The sequence below is a fragment of the Anguilla anguilla genome, chromosome 1, assembly GCF_013347855.1.
Source record: "Anguilla anguilla isolate fAngAng1 chromosome 1, fAngAng1.pri, whole genome shotgun sequence".
NCBI lineage: Eukaryota > Metazoa > Chordata > Actinopteri > Anguilliformes > Anguillidae > Anguilla > Anguilla anguilla.
In genome coordinates, this window is record NC_049201.1 from 15,747,149 (window position 1) to 15,765,991 (window position 18,843).

The 18,843-nt window shown below is 42.6% G+C and overlaps 1 protein-coding gene across 1 annotated transcript in view; it reads right to left on the reverse strand.

Moving 5' to 3' along the window:
- Positions 1-5,904, reverse strand: part of LOC118206585 (proline-rich membrane anchor 1-like) — a 32,139-nt gene extending 26,235 nt beyond the window's left edge. The window contains exons 1-2 of the mRNA XM_035379433.1: positions 4,495-5,904; positions 2,678-2,828 (exon numbers count right to left, since the gene is read on the reverse strand). Coding sequence (XP_035235324.1) covers positions 2,678-2,828; positions 4,495-4,587 — 244 coding nt within the window. The 5' untranslated portion in view covers positions 4,588-5,904. The remainder of the gene's footprint in view (positions 1-2,677; positions 2,829-4,494) is intronic.
- Between the last annotated feature and the right edge of the window lie 12,939 nt (positions 5,905-18,843).

Consider the following 18,843-nt stretch of genomic DNA (forward strand, 5'->3'; position numbering starts at 1 on the left):
CGCTCAGTGGCGTGCCGCCTCGCCGCCAGGCCGCCATTGTGGAGCTTCTCGAGGAGGGCTGGGGACGTCCCGCGGCGGAAAACATCTCCCAGGAGTCAGCCATGTGTGCACGGCCCGCCGAGCCTGCCCTTTTTAAGGCCTGGGAGTGCATTCTGCTCTTACAACACAAGAGCCCCCTGTCTCCCCCCCCCCCCACCCTACCCCCCACCGCCACCCGCCCCGCCACACTACAAAAACACGGAGAAAAGATGCCTTACGAATTAGACCGAGCACGTTTTGGCAAGATTGAGCAGCTTTTGGTCGGTTTTGGCACAGCAGCCCCGTGCTGCGCGTGCCCCGCAGTTCCAGATAAACGGGACAGTGCGAGGGGACGAAAACAAGCCCCCGTGGGCAGCTAATGTTCAATTAGAAGCGCACACTCCCTTTATCATCATGGAGTCAGATGCTCTTGAGATCCTTGCCCTAATTCAGGGCAATAAACCTCTGCACAGTTAGGCCGTGCAAACGACAAGGGACAATGTCTCCAGTCTGACAAGTCAACAGCCACTTTGAACACTGAATATAAAGCCACAGAACCAAACTTCAGTTTTTGTCATTGATTTTGTTAGCGGCTGTTGGATCCAATATCTATTTCACTGTGACAAACCTTCCTGTTGTGAACAGACTCCTGAGGCTGTTTTCACAGTAGAGAATTCAAACTACATTTTCCTTTGTAAGTATACAGCCAGAGACATAGATCTCATTTAAGAAGTGTGGAGGGATTAAGGTTATGGTTAGCATAGCACTTTACAGCTTGGTAGCTGCAATGTTGTTGGCATCAATTTACTTTTTCACCGAGAAAGTGTGGAGTACGAATGATGTTCAGGTAGGGGATATGTCCCACTTATCTGAACCGTCTCAAAAAGCACTCAGTTTTATTGTGGATGCAACACTGTTATCTCCCAAATCTAAGAAAGAGGCTAACATTCAGGAGAACCCCCCCCCCCCCCCCCCCCACAAAAAATATGACAAAATCTGGGCACGCCTGCAGATGATTCAGCAAAACAGCCCTATACCCCGCAGTCACAGGCAACTAAGGGTGGGATATGGTACTAGAAATAGCACAAGTGAGTTCCAGATGGACAAAGAATACAGGGGTCGGCAGCCAGGCTTTTTTTATCAATAAAAAGGGCAATTACTGTGAGAACACCCAGTTTTTTATTTAATTGGCTAATGAAAAAAACGCCCAAAAATCAACTGCAAACAGAATTTTAGTAGATTATTTCGAGCACCTGCACTGCAGCCTCACTAAGATTTATTAAGTATTTCACGGTGCAATTTGATCAGAAAATACACAGAGTTCAAAGTGACATATTTTAAAAAGCCTCAGCGATAAAAGTGATTGAGTGGACTGTCAGCCATAACAGCCTCATATCTTACAGCACTAATCAGTGCTCCAAGAGAAAAGAGTTAAAGATGGTGGAGATTGTTTGCAAATTATATAGTCATTTATGTATGCGTGTCAGACTCCTCCAGTTCTCTTATATTGTTATACCATCCACTGATTCATAAAAATGACATTAATGTGTCCTTGAGCCCTCCTGTGAAATGGGGAATGAAATAAACAACTTAATACTCAGTCAGTTTTATTTATCCCTTCCTCATCCTATTAGGGGAATCCCCATGAGGTTCAGGCCAGAAACCTCATTCCACAACATTACACATTAATTTCCTAATGTCATTGCATTGACTGTTAAAAGATCCATATGATATGGTGATCCATTGTAGTTTTGAATACATTACGCATCTCTGGACTACATCAGCCAGCAGTTCTTACGTAAACACAGCATAAATAATGCAGACATAAATTCATTTTAATAAAGAAATATAACTGCTATATGAAAGTACATTTGCATAACTGTTCATTGGTTGAGCAGTGAAGTGTGAGAGACCCTTCAGCAGAGATCCAGCAGAGACAGTTATAAACCAATTTTCCCAGAAAGAGATGTAAACAGGGTCAGATATGTGTGGAAACACAGGCACCCCCGCCCCCTCACCCCCTGCAGCTCTCAAGAACGTTCAACTTCAAAACCCAGACAGGAGAGCTGGCCCAGTTCATTAGCCCCCTATCTGTTTCAAACCCTAATTTAATTAACTCATCTGCTTCTGAATCAAACCGTCCTCAAGAGGGGACCCAATCTCTGAGCCTAACTGCGCAGTGGGTGAAATTTCACAGGCTTCTCTCAGCAACTGGGTAGTCCCCAAAGTGAAATGGTCCATAAATTACACCCCCTATGCTCAACCGTATGGAGGAAAAGATCTACTGCCAAGTATCACACACTGCTCAGATCTACAGATCAGGCTGATTTGTTCCCTCCCACCCCATGAGCACAGGCACTCTTGTGCTCCTTCGCTCTCTGATTCAGTCTATGCTACACCACCCCTCCACTGAGTGTGTGTGAATGCCATAAGAAAAACACAACGGAGATTTTAAACAGTGCTTTGGTGATGCAAATATACAATTTTGTCTCAACAATATAAAATTTTTTTTTTTTACACTTTCTGGTCTAAGTCTAAGAATCTTGAGAAACACAGTAATTAAGAAAGCAGTTTCCTTTGATATGGCATACACTCCTGTGGCAAACACCATACCTGCTCTGACAGACCTGTCTGGGAGGAGCCGGGCGGGAGGACTTACCCGTGCTGACCAGTAGTCTGGGGGGCGGTGGCGGCGGAGGCGGGGGTGGGAGAGGAGGATAGGGTCTACACTGGCACGCCAACTGGCAGTTTTCTCCCACCTTCTCCACAATAGTCCGCGAGCATGACTTTTGAAGTTCCCCCTGAGTAAACTGGTAAGGGGAGGCCAACATGGAACACGGAAGAGACTTCTCACATGGTGATACACAGCAAAGATTTTAAATAATGGACAGTTGACACCAAAACAATAAGGTCATGACTTCCAAGCACAATTTTCGAACATAAAAGTGTCACAATAAATATACTAGTCCAGCACACAAAGACAGTTTCGCAGCAGAAGTTCAACCACTGTGGGATTGTTAATCTACTGTGAATATTTAAAATACTCGGTCAGCCTCTTGAATGTGTGAATGGAACATGGGAAATCAGAGAGCAACACACTCTCTCAGGGCCTCTTCTTCACCTCCCACCAGTACATAAAGAAGGGATACTTTTTTTCACTTAGTAAACAGGCCAAGCAATAGTAAATTTAAAGAGACCCCAGTCAACTCTTGTATCTGATCCAAGACAGAAATCTGATCAAAGTTGCCTTGGCAAAAAAGGAAAATAAGATGAACAGAAAACTACAGAAGTTGAGGTCCTCTCTTCTGAGAGGCCGCCCACCGACTGAGTGGGCGCCCGGGTCTCCCTAGGCTCAGAGGGGGAGGCCGGCAGAACACACAGAGATCACATTACAGGTGAACCCTGGCACTGGCACAGAAAAGCTGAGTCAGGAGCTACAGAAAAAAGAGCAGGCTGATAGGGTCTGTGGGCAGCAGTGTGGGGTTGTGGTGAGAGCTCCTGACTGGTGAAGGATTGTGTGTTCAAATCCCTAATGAGAAACCGCAACTCACTGTGGTTTCCTCCATGCTGAAGCCTTGAGCGAGACACATATGCTATTCTGCTCCAGCTAATAACCCAGCTGTTTAATCAGCGCCAATAAGATAGCTAATGACGTCAAAAAAGAGACAGATGTTCCAGTACTGTAACCATTAACACTTCACCAAAGAGATACACAGCCTTAGCCCATCTGATAAAGAAGGTAAAAGCTACTATGATCTATCAGAGTAAGTGGACCTACGGAGTGCACACCGGAGGTTCCTTTCATTGCTCTGTTTAAAAAATTAAATTAAATTAACATACGCTGTAGTCAATACGCACGTACATTTGCAGAGTTAGGAAATTAATCAAGGAATAGTCGTCCTTGAATACTGGAATTCCGAACATAAGCTTCAACTGTAGACTAATAAAGCAATTTAAACAGATATGTAACCTAAAACTATTCATACTTGCATTGCTTTATCTTGATATTGTTACTACCTTAAAAGTGCAATTAAATGCAACCTCAGCTACCCTGCAGTTTGCATCTACTTCCCTACCAGGTCACTGAATACTACTTGTCATGCCTCAGTCAGTTTAGGTAGTGATGGATTTAGTCTGCTTCCTATTTAAATGCACGTTATTACAAATTCTGAACATCTGTTGACAGGCCGGTGTAAACGATTGATTACCGCGCCATTTCGCTGGCAAACCTATCAATGTTGTTATTCTTAGAGACAATTTATAGGCCAGATATAAAAATAAAAAAAATCAAAACAAAAACACCATCCGACTTCCTGTTGTTTACCACACTATATTAAAGCTGTTTGCTATAGCCGGGTGTTGCGACAGTTACGCATCCTGAGGGCTATGTGGTGTAGCTAAATATCACCTCGACTAATAAACTCTTATGATTAAATGAGTGCCTAAAAAGCAAGTAAGTAACCAAACAAAACCTACCTGAAACAAAAGTAAAAATGACGTGAAAAAGTAATGACCAAACAGAAAAGGCCAAAAACTTAAGCTGAGCGGCAATATGTCTCGGATCAGCATTCCTCCTTTGCGCTTCTCACAACCAGCGTGGTAAGTAAACAAGTATTGGACGCATAGAACTGGGCTGTTTTGAACAACTTAATCCACTCTCCCCAGTTAGGCGACGAAATGTGAAACAGACGATTCCAGGAGCAGTTTTTGACACATTCTTGTCCTTGAATCTTCGTTATTGGTAGCATGTGAGCACCTTAAAAATCATACGCCTTGCGTGGACAGATCCTGTCAATTTCATTTTTCGAAAGTTGCACTGCGACCAAAAAATATCAGCATGGGAAATTGAAAGGGGCGCTCTAGTCGCTATCAACCACAACGCTGAAGACCAAGTTCTTCGAAGATGGGAATCAATGAGATTTACTGTACAGGGCGACGGATTTAGGCTTGAATTTGATATCCCTCTTTTTTCTGGCGCAGATATGTGTGCTAATCTAACGCCAATAAAGTTGGGGCGGCAAGGAATTATAAATATATGTATTCATTAATTATATTTATAGTTATGCATCTCACCACAAAGCGGCAGTCCGGTTTCCGACTTCTTCAGTTTGGTCAACAGTATACCCAAATTTGCGTAACCCCACAGGGGAAGAGCCTATATGGCTTTAAATGACGGTATTCATCCCTCTTCCAGACACTTGCTTAAAAGCGCAAGAGGAAAAACCACGTCCACCCGGCGTCCAGCATTAGTGCGTCCCACACTTGCAGTCCCGAAAAAGGAGATGCAGTCCTTTCAACACATTGCTGCCTATTTCAAATGAAATCCCAAATAAAATAGGCGGATTGCATAATTACGGACGTCAGGGAAGTGCAAATGATCCGTGCGTTTAAAGAAATTGATGAGCGGCGAATAGATAATCAAGCAGTTCAAATATCAGTTTCCACGGTGCTTGCAAAGATGGGCTTCTGCAAGAAACGCTTGGGTAGGTCACGGCGTCAGTCTGTCAGCTAATACACAGCGCAAGTCCAAGAGTGAGAGAGACGTGAACCCAAGTGAGGAGGCTAGCCCATGCTGTATGATAGAGAAAACAAGTCAAAAGATGAAGGGACGGGAAAGTAAAATCAGCGAAGTGATTTTGACCGGGGTGCCTGCGTCTGGCACATTGCAGTTTACTGTTTTCACTCGATTATCTTTTCAACATCCGTTTAAGTCGGAATGTCCTGCTTACCACTGTTTAGCACCATTGTGCATTTGCATCAGAGCATATTTATGTTGGACGATAGTTGGATACGCACACCATTTCATTCTAGTAAAGCATCACATTAACCTTTAAACTACCACGCTGCTGTGTTCCAAGCAATCGAACTTCTTACTCAGTTCAGGGCTTTATTTGATGAACTTCTAGCAAAGCTACTTTCCAATAAAACGTTCCCTTGAGCGGTAGTCTAATCCTAAAGATGAGTTATACTGTTTGATTCACTATGACGTGTGGATATTTCATTTGGATACACAGTGGTTTTTAAAGACCCTAAATTGTGGAATTTGCCCGTTGAGAAGCAAGCAGTTGAACGAGAACAACCCAATCGATCCACCACAATGTCTTAATTTAAACGACATTTTGACTTTCGCTATTTCATGATATTATACGGCCAGTTCAGGTTCTGAAACTGACCGTATACAAACGATGCCCTCTTCCCGGCGCAGATTTTGCTTTACCCTTGGGCACACCCTACAGGAGTGAAAACACGCAGATGGGAGATGCACTATGGCACCGAACTCAGGGTCCACTGAAATAACGACATTTGATTGGTTTTTTGAATAAATAAGGTAAAATGTAAAAACTACAGAGCTGTGTTGTAGACTGAATTAAGTTCACCACCACCAATGTGTCTGCCAAACACACGATCTGGCATCCAGACATAGTCTTTCATTTAATATGGAGGAACAATACATCTCAAACAGGCATGTTTACCATTATACATTTTTTAATTTTATATGTTATTAATTAAGAAGTTGTATGTAATTTCCTTAGTGTTGTAGGGTTCTAGAGATGAAGATGGCACTGTGAGGCTTCTCATGCGGTGTATTACATGTCATGGAATGGCTTGTTCATGTATATTCCATGGATATTAAAAGTGGCCTACTATGGTGCTCTTCCTGGCTACAGAGCTTAAATATTACATTTGCCTTTGTGATTCCAAATAGCTAAATAAGTTAAAATGTAAGATAAACCTGTAAAGATTCCAAAACCATCTTTAATTACAAGTTTTCATAATGTTGCTTACTTTCCTTCATACAACTGCTAAAGGCAATGGTGAGTATAATTCTCATTTAATGTCATGGATAAGTGGATTAAGGCTTTCTTATTTTTATGCATGGTAGGTGGTATTCTAACAAGAACAGATATGACACATCTTCACCTTCTATCTTCTTTCTCCATGATAAAGCCCTCGGGCAGTGGCAGGGTAGGTTAATTATTACAATTTGACTGCACCTATTGTGTAGACACATAATTACATTTTTCTCAGGAGATTTGAATATTTGTGCAAGGTCAGTAAGGGAGGCTGGGAGTTTCTGAGTTTTTTCATTGTAACCAGATCATTTTACTTATTGTTACAACATAATAAAAAATCAAACAACTCAATAGAACAGGAATAAAAAAGAAATACAATACAATACATTGCTATACAATAAAGTAAAATTGTATTAATCCCTCTTGGGGCAATTAAGAAGCACTTATGTACAAATGTGCTTCCTTCACATCAGGTAAGTGGCAAAAAAAGGGATAGTACATTGTGATGGGGAGAATTTATATTACAGGACTTACATGTAGTAGTACTTGTTGAAGAAGAGGAAATAGTGAGAGAAGAGTGAGGAGGAGGAGGAGGAGGAGGAGGAGGTGGCGACAGCTGCACAGGATGGACAGTAGCAACTGAGGAAGGCCCGATTCGGCAATGCCAGGGCCCCTCCCTGGGGCCAGGTGGCTCTTCACAGCATGTGGCAGCACTGTACCCCACCAAATGTCAACTTCCTCCACTGCAGCTAATCAGCCCAGGAAAAAAACAGCACCGGACTCCACGCACCCAGTCCTCATTAACACTCCACACTGTCAACAAACGCCCGTCATACTAAGGCTGGCTCTGCACATCTCTCAAGCCAAGCTGAGGTAGGGGTACTCTGTTTGGGACTACTCTAGTAGTACTGGTTATTAATATTGACTTGGTGATTGAATCAATGAGCAAAATAATGAAATCAGCTAACAGAGCAGCACAAGGTAAATAAGGTGCAAGCCTTCTCTCAGATGTAAAATTTATGGCTTGTGCTTGGGAGATTATCCAACTAGGCCAAACCTTCCCCCTCTGCCCTGAGAAGTAAAATCAGCCATAGGCAGCATATTATTCACCACACAGCAGTAAAAACTGCGTCCATTTAAATAAATTACACAGAGTGCAGTGAAGTGATTTGCATAAGTAATGGTTAGTCTGTAAATGGTCACTGCTACAAAAAACTATTTTAATGTATATTATTTGCCCTTTATAGCCCACAGCCGTACGATTATGCACCCTGCTCCTGCCTAATGGCTAAAGCTAAGCAAGTGTGGGCTTGGTTAGTACTTTGATGGTAGACATCCTGGGAAAACTAAGTTGCTGCTGGAAGTGGTGTTCATGGGCCAGCAGGGGGAACTTTTCCCTCTGGTCAAAACATCACCAGTTCCCCAGTGCAGTGATGGGGACACTGTGCAGGAAGAGATGCCATCTTTCAGATGCAATGTTAAACTGAGGTCCTGACTCACTGTGGTCATTAAAAATGCCATGACACTCTTCACAAAGAGTCAGAGGTTCCCCAGTGTCCTGGCTAAATTCCCAGCTTAGCTCTCTCAATCATCTCCTGATTTTATTGACTAAAAAAATTGCCCTCTCTCTCTTCACCTCAGCTGGTGTCTGGTGAGTGTACTGGCGCAAAATGGCTGCCGTGCATCACCCAAGTGGGTGCAACGCATTGCTGATGACTGAGGTGAGTTTCCCCTGATTACTGTAAAGCACTTTGAGCATCTGGAAAAGTTCAATGTTTCATTCATTCATTTATCAAGAGGCATGGCTGTGAAACTGCTCACTCAGAAACATCTGGTGAAATACAATAATAAGGATATTTTCCCTACGAAACAAATACATGTGAACACCCAACATGTGAATAGTACACGTGTACTTTAAAAAATAATGCTACTCATAAGATGAGAGCAAGAAAGGTGACCTGTGCTATTTTAAGATTTATGATTTGTTTTCACATGTGGAAATTGTCGTTTACATGTGAAAAAATCCGATCACTTCTGATGTCCAGTTCACATGTGACATTTTCTTTTCAGATGTGAATATTTAAATTTTTTGTAAAGTTTGAATTATAGACTATGAGCTTGTGAAAAAAAGAGTGCAGTGTATGATAAGATCTAAGTATTTACACGGAATACTAACCTTGGCAAATGTTAACTTCTGCAGAATTGATCACTGACCAGATTAAACTGGACCTTTGGCCAAAGAATTAATCACAATTTCCAAACCTAGCAGAAATACGCTCTCTGGAGAAACTGCCAGTCAATGACAATTGCTGAAGTAAAATCTTTACCGTGGATCTGTTCGCTCGGAAACTCCCAACTCCCCAAAACATTGCATGGAAGCAGATGGTCGCCCTACGTGACTGTGCTGATCAAAGTGTTTGTGTGAATCATTAACTGATCAAAGGCAAGTTCACATTAATAAAATCCTGCAGGCATCTAGGGTGAGACACTACTTGTTCATATGACTTGGTGACTTTAAAATCATGCCACTGACCTTCCTACAGTAAACTCAATTTGTGAGATAGTTAGATACGCAGCCACGAAGCTAAGCCAGTGCCATTTAATTATGGGAAACTAGGGGATTCAAAGCACTACTGAGGAGATTAAAAACAAAGGGGCGAGGGAGGCTTTGGAGGACAGAAGCTGCAGTTCAGGCTCTTTCTTCCCCTGCCGCGGCCAGCCCTGATTGAGCTTAAAGACTGATGTAATCTAATTAAATAATGATGTATGGGCTAGTGTGCATTAAGGTAGATTTGACTGATAGCTCATGCAATTGAGGCATCCATTAGGCTGTTGTTCAATCAAGATCTCTCCCTCAGCACCCCCCTGTACCACCCACACCCACCACCCCCCTCCCTCCACCCCCTGGGGAAGACACTCCAAGGTAAGCTCAACAGTTCTACAGTAACTTGACTGCACCCACAATGAGTCCGGCATCTGTATGCATGTATGTATGGCTCAGCCTTCCCTCATCGCTGTCCCTTCTTTACTGTCCAAGAGACTACAAAGGGCCTAAGTAGAGCCAAGAACAGCTTATCTGCCCTTGAAGCACCAGCAAAATGATTCAGAGGGCTAACTGAGCCCCTTGTCAGCAGACACCTTGATACCTCTCAATAACTGCCATGAATTTTCAAATTCCAGTCTTGAGTCTTCCCTCAGTGTTCTCTGATTCTGTTCACGGGGTGTATAGCATACCCCACTCTCATTTGGCTATTCCATTACTTGGTTTTAGTTTGTCATGATTGTTTTATTCTGCTCACCCTATTTCCTTTGTTTGCCTGGTTAAGATTAGCTCTTTAGTTTCCCTTCTGTTCTCTTCCTGGCTGATGTCTTTCATTTCCCCCTCTGACTAAAACTGACCACACTGTAAATTCCTGAAATTAAAATAGAATCTATGGGCAATGACCATTGGTCACCACTTACCTCTGACTTCATTCTCAACTGTTCCAAGCACCTTACTGTAGGTCACACTGAGGTCACTGTGTCGTGCACATCGATTTTCTAACCCTCCTTTTACATGTATGGTGTGCGGTCCATGTCTTCTGCGGCTGCGTCTGGGTCGTAAACAAAGCTGTCTGAAGATTACCAGGATGGGAACGCTGTGTCAATGAATTCAGTATTGCTGCCTGAAGTCCTACACCTCTCCTTCCAATCTGCTTCTGTAGTGAGACTGACTTCAGATTCATCAGGCCTGAAATGGTAAACTATGGTTTTTCTTGTTCTGTGCAAATAGGTAGCTGGAGGGCACCTATGACATTTTAAGGTTCTATTGAACCGTATGACAAAAAACACATAGCTAACAGCCTTTTTATCAAGAGAGATACATTGTTTCACAAGGCCTGACATTTAAGCATGCTTTTCTGTTATTAACCTTTTCTCATTTTGAAACCATGTCATTGTGATCAAGTCAGTTTTAAAAAGTAAACACTTGCTAATGAAGCTACTTAATATATTATCTTTATGTTGTAAAATATGGACTACAAATGACAAATTACTTTAGCCACTCATTACCTTTACTTTTACTGAAGGGAATAGGATTTTAATTTGCCTGCTTGGTTTTTTGTATTTAAGGAAATATTATTTATATAATATTGTAAAGTTATGTATAATAATAAAAATGTCTGTTAAGTTTGGGAAATTTTATATCATGTGTGGTTAAGCCTTAGTACAGAGAACAGTGAGTCCCTTCTGAAATATCTCAAGCTCCTATTAAGGTTATACATTTATAGCCTTGCTATTTTGAAAGGGTATAAGAATATATGAAATCTTTGGGGGGTGGCAGTACGGAATTTCTCATTGCATCACAGATTCAGAAACTATTCAACTGTTTTTTTTTTTTGCGGTTTTTTTTTTGTTGCCAAGAGTGATATTCCTCAGAAGCTATGAACAATTTGATAAACACACAAGTGTCCGAGATACAGTGTGCATTATGGGAAGTGCTGATATATTCTGCGGGAGCTGCAAGCTGTCCTGCGGGAGCCATTCGCTGGCTTGCCTCCTCAACCCTCCACTTCAGCCCCTGAATCGATTTACTGATGAGACAGAGGCCCTAAATCAGAGTGCCAGTTGTGCTGACTGTGCTCAAACCCAGAACCAGAAAACGGCGCCTGTCACAACACAATCCATCACATTCGCTGCTCGCGCACCGCAAAATAAATAAAATGAAATACAAACTGACAGCAGAAAGTCCTCCAAAAGAGTGTGTCCGATGATGGGTTCGTCCTGTAGCTTCACACTACACACGTCAGACCCGTGATTTGACATCTTTGTCCAATGGAAAAGCCAAGGAAGTACAAAGAAGTAAGATAATAGCCAATGGTACTTATACCTATTTTGAGCTTCTGTCCTTACAGGGTACTGAAATAACTGTACTTTAGATTCATGCGCTAAAGGCACTGAACGACATTGGTCAGATTTGGTTCTGATAGGTATACTTTTGTGCGGATGATTCATTTAATTTACAAAATTAGCTCTTTCCCCTCTTTCCCAAGGGTAAACATCCGGAATCATAATGAATGTGCTCGTTTATCTCTATTATCCTGTGTGGAAATAGCAGGTCTCAATATTAGCTATTTTATTCAAATACTCCCTATTTTATCATCTGTACTGAAAAATGACGTTGAACAGACTTGATACATCAAAGTGGCTAAAAATAGGAACTGAAAATAGGAAAAACAAATCCACCTGAAGCAGGGAGGTGGAAGAATGACTGACTCTGGTGACTGGACTGTCTACAACCTGAAGCATTAAGCACTTTGGTAGCATTAAGCTGACACAAGAACTAAGCTACCTAAACAATTACAAAGTTCATTCAAAATGATCAGGGTGAAACATTGTGGTCAACTTTTTTTTCCACTTCATGTTGAGCTATGTTAAAGTACCTCTGGCTCTCCTTGAGATGAGGTTCATCTGCTAAGTGGTGAAGACAATCTGGCAATTTCCCCTTACTCAGGGACAGGAAAGGCCTGACAGCTGTGGCTTCACTATCAGCAATCTTGGGTCCATTAAACCATCCTGGGTTCCTTGCAATAAGAAAAGAGTTCCTGGAATAGGTTTATCTCAGTCTGTGGAGTCACAGGAAATTAACCATTAAAACCAGGGCTTAAAATACAATGAGGATTCCAACGCTTGTCTTTAATGGATCCATCTTTAAAGAGGCCATTTCAACAGGAAAAAAGGGACCCTTTATCCCCCAACCTGGGGTTTTAATGTGACTGGCAGCAAATGAGAAAATGAATGGGACAGAATTACATAGAATATACATAATGACAGAGAATATGGACCATTAAGACTCTTAGAGTGCTTTTATTACTGGGAAAAGGAAAACGAGAACATCCATGTTGCGCTGTGCAATAAAAAAGAATCCTCATTGCCATTTATCTGTCAGGCACCTTCTTTCATGTTTTTAGAAAAAATGGTAAAAATACAATAAACAATCCTATTAAACTGAACTCAACTGTGGCAATCGAGACATGCAAAAACTCCTGGCTTTTTAATTAGGCCTGCCTGCAATCTATGTAAAAACATTTTCAAATGAAGTTTCCTGTTTCATTGTGCGGTTAGAGAAACAATTAAGATGAAATCTGACAGAACTGAGTCATTCCTTTTGCTTTAGGGCAATTTTAAACTAAAAATATCTGTGACCCGAGAGTTTGAATTAACCCCTTTGGTAAACGTCGGCAAGATAGTTATCACAAGATTAGAATGTGATCACCCACTTACCCCTTCTTAAAATTAATGGGATTGGTTTTATTTTTGGTTGCATTTTTCATTCCTTGACTGTTTATTGTCTGCAGACCGCAGCACTGCACCCTCAGCCTTTCTCTGTTCTGCGAATTTCATTGTTTCTCTGGGCATCTGTTTATTCATGCGGTTGACATTCGCGGCCATTCGGTGTGCATCATCAGCTGCGTTCACCCCGCATGCTGCCCCACGAGTGGACCTGGGGAGGCTGCGCCAGCTTCTGACTCACTGGAGAGCAGGAGTTGCTCGTGTTTTGCAGTCACTCTTCTTAGAAACTGTCTTATTTCTGAGAAATACGAGACTGGAGTCCCGTTGATGTCTGCTCACGCACACAGCGTTTTTGAGGTTGCAGCTGCATGGGGCAAAAGGCACGGAAGGGTATGACTTTAGCCACTTCACAATAAAAGAGTAAGAGTTAAAATGTATGCCCCTCTTCATAATAGTGACATTGCAGCATTTACAGACAGAAAACACAGATTGATGAAAATATATGTGATGCACTGCAACAGCATCAAAAGCACCAGCACTATGGTTTCACCCTTTCAAGAGGCTCAGTCATGCTTTTTCCCCAGTGCTTGCTAAGAGGAGAATGATAGCGGAATGTCCTACACAGGACAGAATATGGATTGCGCTGTTCTGGACAATCTAGGCCTGGCTCCTCAGGTGACACCCTGACTCTGCATGGCTGCATTCTCAGTAGAAGAAGGTTCAGTAGAATCCACCCCAAGCATTGCAATGCACTGTGCTCCTTACTAATTCTAGAACTGAAAAGCTTGTAAAACATTTAATATAGGCAGCACTTTTTATTTGCCAACTCAATAGTTTTTTTTTAACAATAGCAAAAACAAACAAAAACATCAAAAAATTAGAGCCACTCAGGAAAATATATTAGATCTGCTTTGCTTGCATAAAAAAATAAATAATTGAGTTTAGCATTTACAGAAATTGGAATGAGGGGCAGACACTGTTGAGAGTTCAGAGTAGGAACCCTCCCACCCCCTTCAGTGATAAACAACACAATCAAGCCCAGGTTGCTGGTGGCAGAGAGGGCCAAATGCAGCCTCTTGTCTGCCTCATTAACTTCCCAGGAAACCCAGACAGAGAAAAACAACGTCCTTCACAGAGAAGAGGGCAATGGGGGACATGGGGCACCCGACCAAGACGTCGCTCTCCCTCCTCAGCGCCTTCACTGGTCCAGATAGAGGTCCTGGAAGGATGCTCAGCTTTCATGTGGCGTGCAGGAACAACTCCTCTTTACCTTCACCTCTCCATCACCAAACACACCACCAGATTAACAAATTCTCCATCACCACATTACACCACGAGAGTAACATCTCTCCATCACCACATTATACCACCAGAGTAGCATCTCTATCACCACAATACACCACCACAGTAATACACCACCAGAGTAACATCTCTCCATCACCACACCACATCACCAGAGTAACATCTCTCCATCACCACACTACACCACCAGAGTAACATCTCTCCATCCCCACACCACTAGAGTAATATCTCTCCATCACCACACCACACCACCAGAGTAACATCTCTCCATCTCCACATTATACCACCAGAGTAGCATCTCTATCACCACAATACACCACCACAGTAATACACCACCAGATTAACATCTCTCCATCACCACACCACATCACCAGAGTAACATCTCTCCATCACCACACTATACCACCAGAGTAACATCTCTCCATCCCCACACCACTAGAGTAATATCTCTCCATCACCACACCACACCACCAGAGTAACATCTCTCCATCACCACACTACACCACCAGAGTAACATCTCTCCATCCCCACACCACTAGAGTAATATCTCTCCATCACCACACTACACCACCAGAGTAACATCTCTCCATCCCCACACCACTAGAGTAATATCTCTCCATCACCACACCACACAACCAGAGTAACATCTCTCATCACCACACCACACCACCAGAGCAACATCTCTCCATCACCACACAACCAGAGTAACATCTCTCTATCCCCATACCACTAGAGTAATAGCTCTCCATCACCACACCACACCACCTGAGTAACATCTCTCATCACCACACTACACCACCTGAGTAACATCTCTCATCACCACACCACACCACCAGAGCAACATCTCTTCATCACCACACTACACCACCTGAGTAACATCTCTCCATCACCACACAACCAGAGTAACATCTCTCCATCACCACACAACCAGAGTAACATCTTTCTATCACCACACAACCAGAGTGACATCTCTCCATCACCACACAACCAGAGTAACATCTTTCCATCACCACACAACCAGAGTGACATCTCTCCATCGCCACACTATCCTGCCTGCCCTCATCACGGAGGGCATGAGTAAAATCCTGCCCTCTAAGTCTTCTCTCAGTTTTAGCCTTTTACAGAACTTTTTGCATATTGGAAATGTTACTGGATATAAGTACCACATTTAAAGAAAAGCAAAATGAGGCAGAATGTTCCAATCCCCCCTACCAGTAAAATACACAACAAATTACTAAGTAAGTAATATATCTCACCCAAAAATGAGATACATTAGTACACATATCCAAATACACGGCTTGATATTTACTGAAGTAACTCAGATTAAGCTCCTTGCTCAAGGCTACAGCATTTAAACCCCACTCAGGATTCAATACTGCAACCTGCAACTCACTACGCACTGCCATCTTAAGCTTTCCAGAACATCATATTCTTGAACATCATATCATACCCTACCACATAGTGAACTTCTGACACAACCGCTGAAGGATTTTTACAGCTGATACATAAATGCAGACCATTCTTCTCTTTCCTGGAAAGAAGGATGCTGAGAAAGGATGATCTACTCTCTAAGGGCAGCCAGAAAAACAACCAAGATTTGTAATAAATGGGCCATGCATCTTAGTCAGAATGTCCTCAAAACATAGTAGCTAATTTGTGAGATTGGCCCTCTTGTGCTGTAGGTTGTGGATTTTGGAGCTTATTCCAGTTTGGGGCTGATGTTTGCACCACACTGCAATATGTGTGCATGTGTGCTTGCGTGCCTGTGTGTGTTTGTGTGTGTGTGTGTATATGTGCGAGTGTTTGTGTGCGAGTGCGCATGTGTGTGTGGCTGTGTGTTTGTGTGAGTGTATGTGCATTTGTGTGCGTGTGTGTGTGTGCAAGAGTGTGCATGTATGTGATGCTGAAATTCACTGACATTTTGACAGGAGCTGAAAATAACCCTTGGCAGCGCTGATGACGGTTGCGTTGCTCATACTGGCAGGCCTTGACTCCTCCAGCATCCACATATATACAACTCTGACCTTGAGCATAGGGTCAAAACACAAAATCCCAGAAGGCCACAGAGACACACAACTCAGAGGCGGGAGAGAACTCAACGGCGTTCCAGTAAGCAAACGCATCCATAAAACTCCCAACTCGCAGCTGACACTTAAAAAGGCACTTTGCTTTGCACTGTCTGCATATAAATGTGTGATTTTTCAAATGAAAGTTTGTTCGGCATTCCATCGTGGACAGCCGGGGAATTTACAAGAGCCGGCTGCTATCGCATATCCCGCAGCACACGCTGCCTTTTATTGCACACATTTCCCAGGCAATCTGCCAGGGCGTAGGCACTTGGCAGGATCTGACAGCGACCTTATCGCCTCTCTAGAGGGTGGCCTGTCGCTCTCCCTGAAATTCAGCCTCTCACATCAATCAAAGCGGGAGACAGCCCACTTGCCTTGGTGTTTTCCTGAATCGATGATGGAGGTCCAGCACTGCAGACCAATGCAAGTTATAGTTTCAGTGGAGTGTGCACTGCATGTAGCCCTATTGCAAGTTAGGCTAGGTACTACATGCAGGCATGCACAAATTGCAGACAGGCAAAGATGGATACAGCCCGACTTCAGTGATTTTCTGAAAATAAACAAAGAAATACTAGCAATGTTAAAACAAACTACAGATCATATTACATATCTGTAAAACTCCAAGCCTTTTATAAAAAATCTCTTCACTGAAAGTATTTGTATTCCAGCAAATATTGATAGTTGTTCTCCAGAATAATTTTTCATGCCTAATTATTTCAGTGGTAGACTACTACCATCTTGTGGCCATCTATTATATTACAATGGCTTCAAAACTGATGGATGAACTTCTCTCTGGGTTGCAACCAGTATATCTACAGAAAAATGATTGGCTACTTAAGGTCTAAATAAATTTAGCTTAATTTTGCTGAATGCAGTGTTAATTTATATTCTATTCATTTTATATTTATGTTTTCATATCCTTTGCTCTTTACATCTTCTGGTTTAACATACAGCCTGTTTGTTTTAATGTATTTGCGTACAATCATATGTTTACCAAAGCAAGTCCATACAAATTTCATTTAATTAAATGTTTAGGTTGCACTGTAATGGTGTTAGATTGAATAATGTGAAGTACTTTTGCACTTGCTGATGACTCTAGATGTCCTATTTCTCCTGAATTTAAGTTTGCCCTTTCACTTTGTCAATCACTTTATACACTTAATCTCCAGTGAGCACTGCCATAGCAATTATTTACCAACAGGTGCCATTTTGATGCTGTACTTCCTGTTTGTACAACATTGGAGAGCATACATAAACATTGCAAATAGTGGTCACTAAACATGAAACACTGAAGGTTGACTTGGATCACAAATGCATGTGAATGTAAAGTTGTTGAAACTATATCAAATCTCATTGGTTTCTTATTTTGTCAGACTAAACCGCCTTTCCTGAACTGACATATAAAACATTTTATTTAAGGGTAAAGCAATGGTCGCCTTTTCAGCAGCAAAACCCCCTGGTTACAGATCCAGAGAGACAAGCCTCAGTCTCCACTGCCATTCTCATTGCACTGAGAAAAGATCATAAGTCTATTTGTCAGGCAAACAGTGCACAGCTTTCCATGTGTAATCACTCCCACCCCATCGCACTCCATCTTACACACACACACGCACACGCACTGAGCACAGTCCTGCCACTTAGGGAGACCCAGCTTTCTTTATCACGGCTCTGCCCTCCAGCAGGTGGTGCAAAGGCATTTCTGGCAGTTGTCAGTGGGTAACACAATAGCCTGCAAAGCCAGCGTGCCTGCTTCTTCCAGTCCTGTTCTGCACTGGATTTGCGTGACCTCTGGGGCACCATGACGCAGGCAGGCAGTTGCCGGGGCATGAAAGAGCCGGGTGTCAGAGGGCAGGGGAAATCTCACGCTGACAACACACTGCACTATTGTGGCGGTGGAACTGGGCAGGTTTATGCTGGTAGTGGAGTCTGCGTGTGTGTGTGTGTGTGTGTGGATGGGTGTGTGTGTGCGCGGACGTGTGTGTGTGTGTGTGTGTGTGTGCGTGTGTGTGAGTGTGTGTGTGTGCATGTATGTGTATTTGCATGCATGCGTTTGGGTGCCGATGCAGCTCACAGGGTATCTATTCAGAGAAATTCACCCCTGCCATCTGTCCCAAAAGCCCAGCTACTTAGTAACACCAACACAATAACGTGACACAGCCCTTGCTAACAATATTCATTCATTTCCAATAAAAGGATGAAAAAAGGGGGAAAGTCAAAAGCAAACAGCGCAAATGTTCAAAGTGGCTCGCTTTGGCATCATGCTTGTGAAGGGATGCCTTTTAGAAAGGACAGCAGCAGTGTTTTAATTATAGAATACACACTAATGAGAAAAGCAAACAAAAATCAACTAGTGCTGGGCATCCACTGCACCTGCTGTATTTTTTTAATAT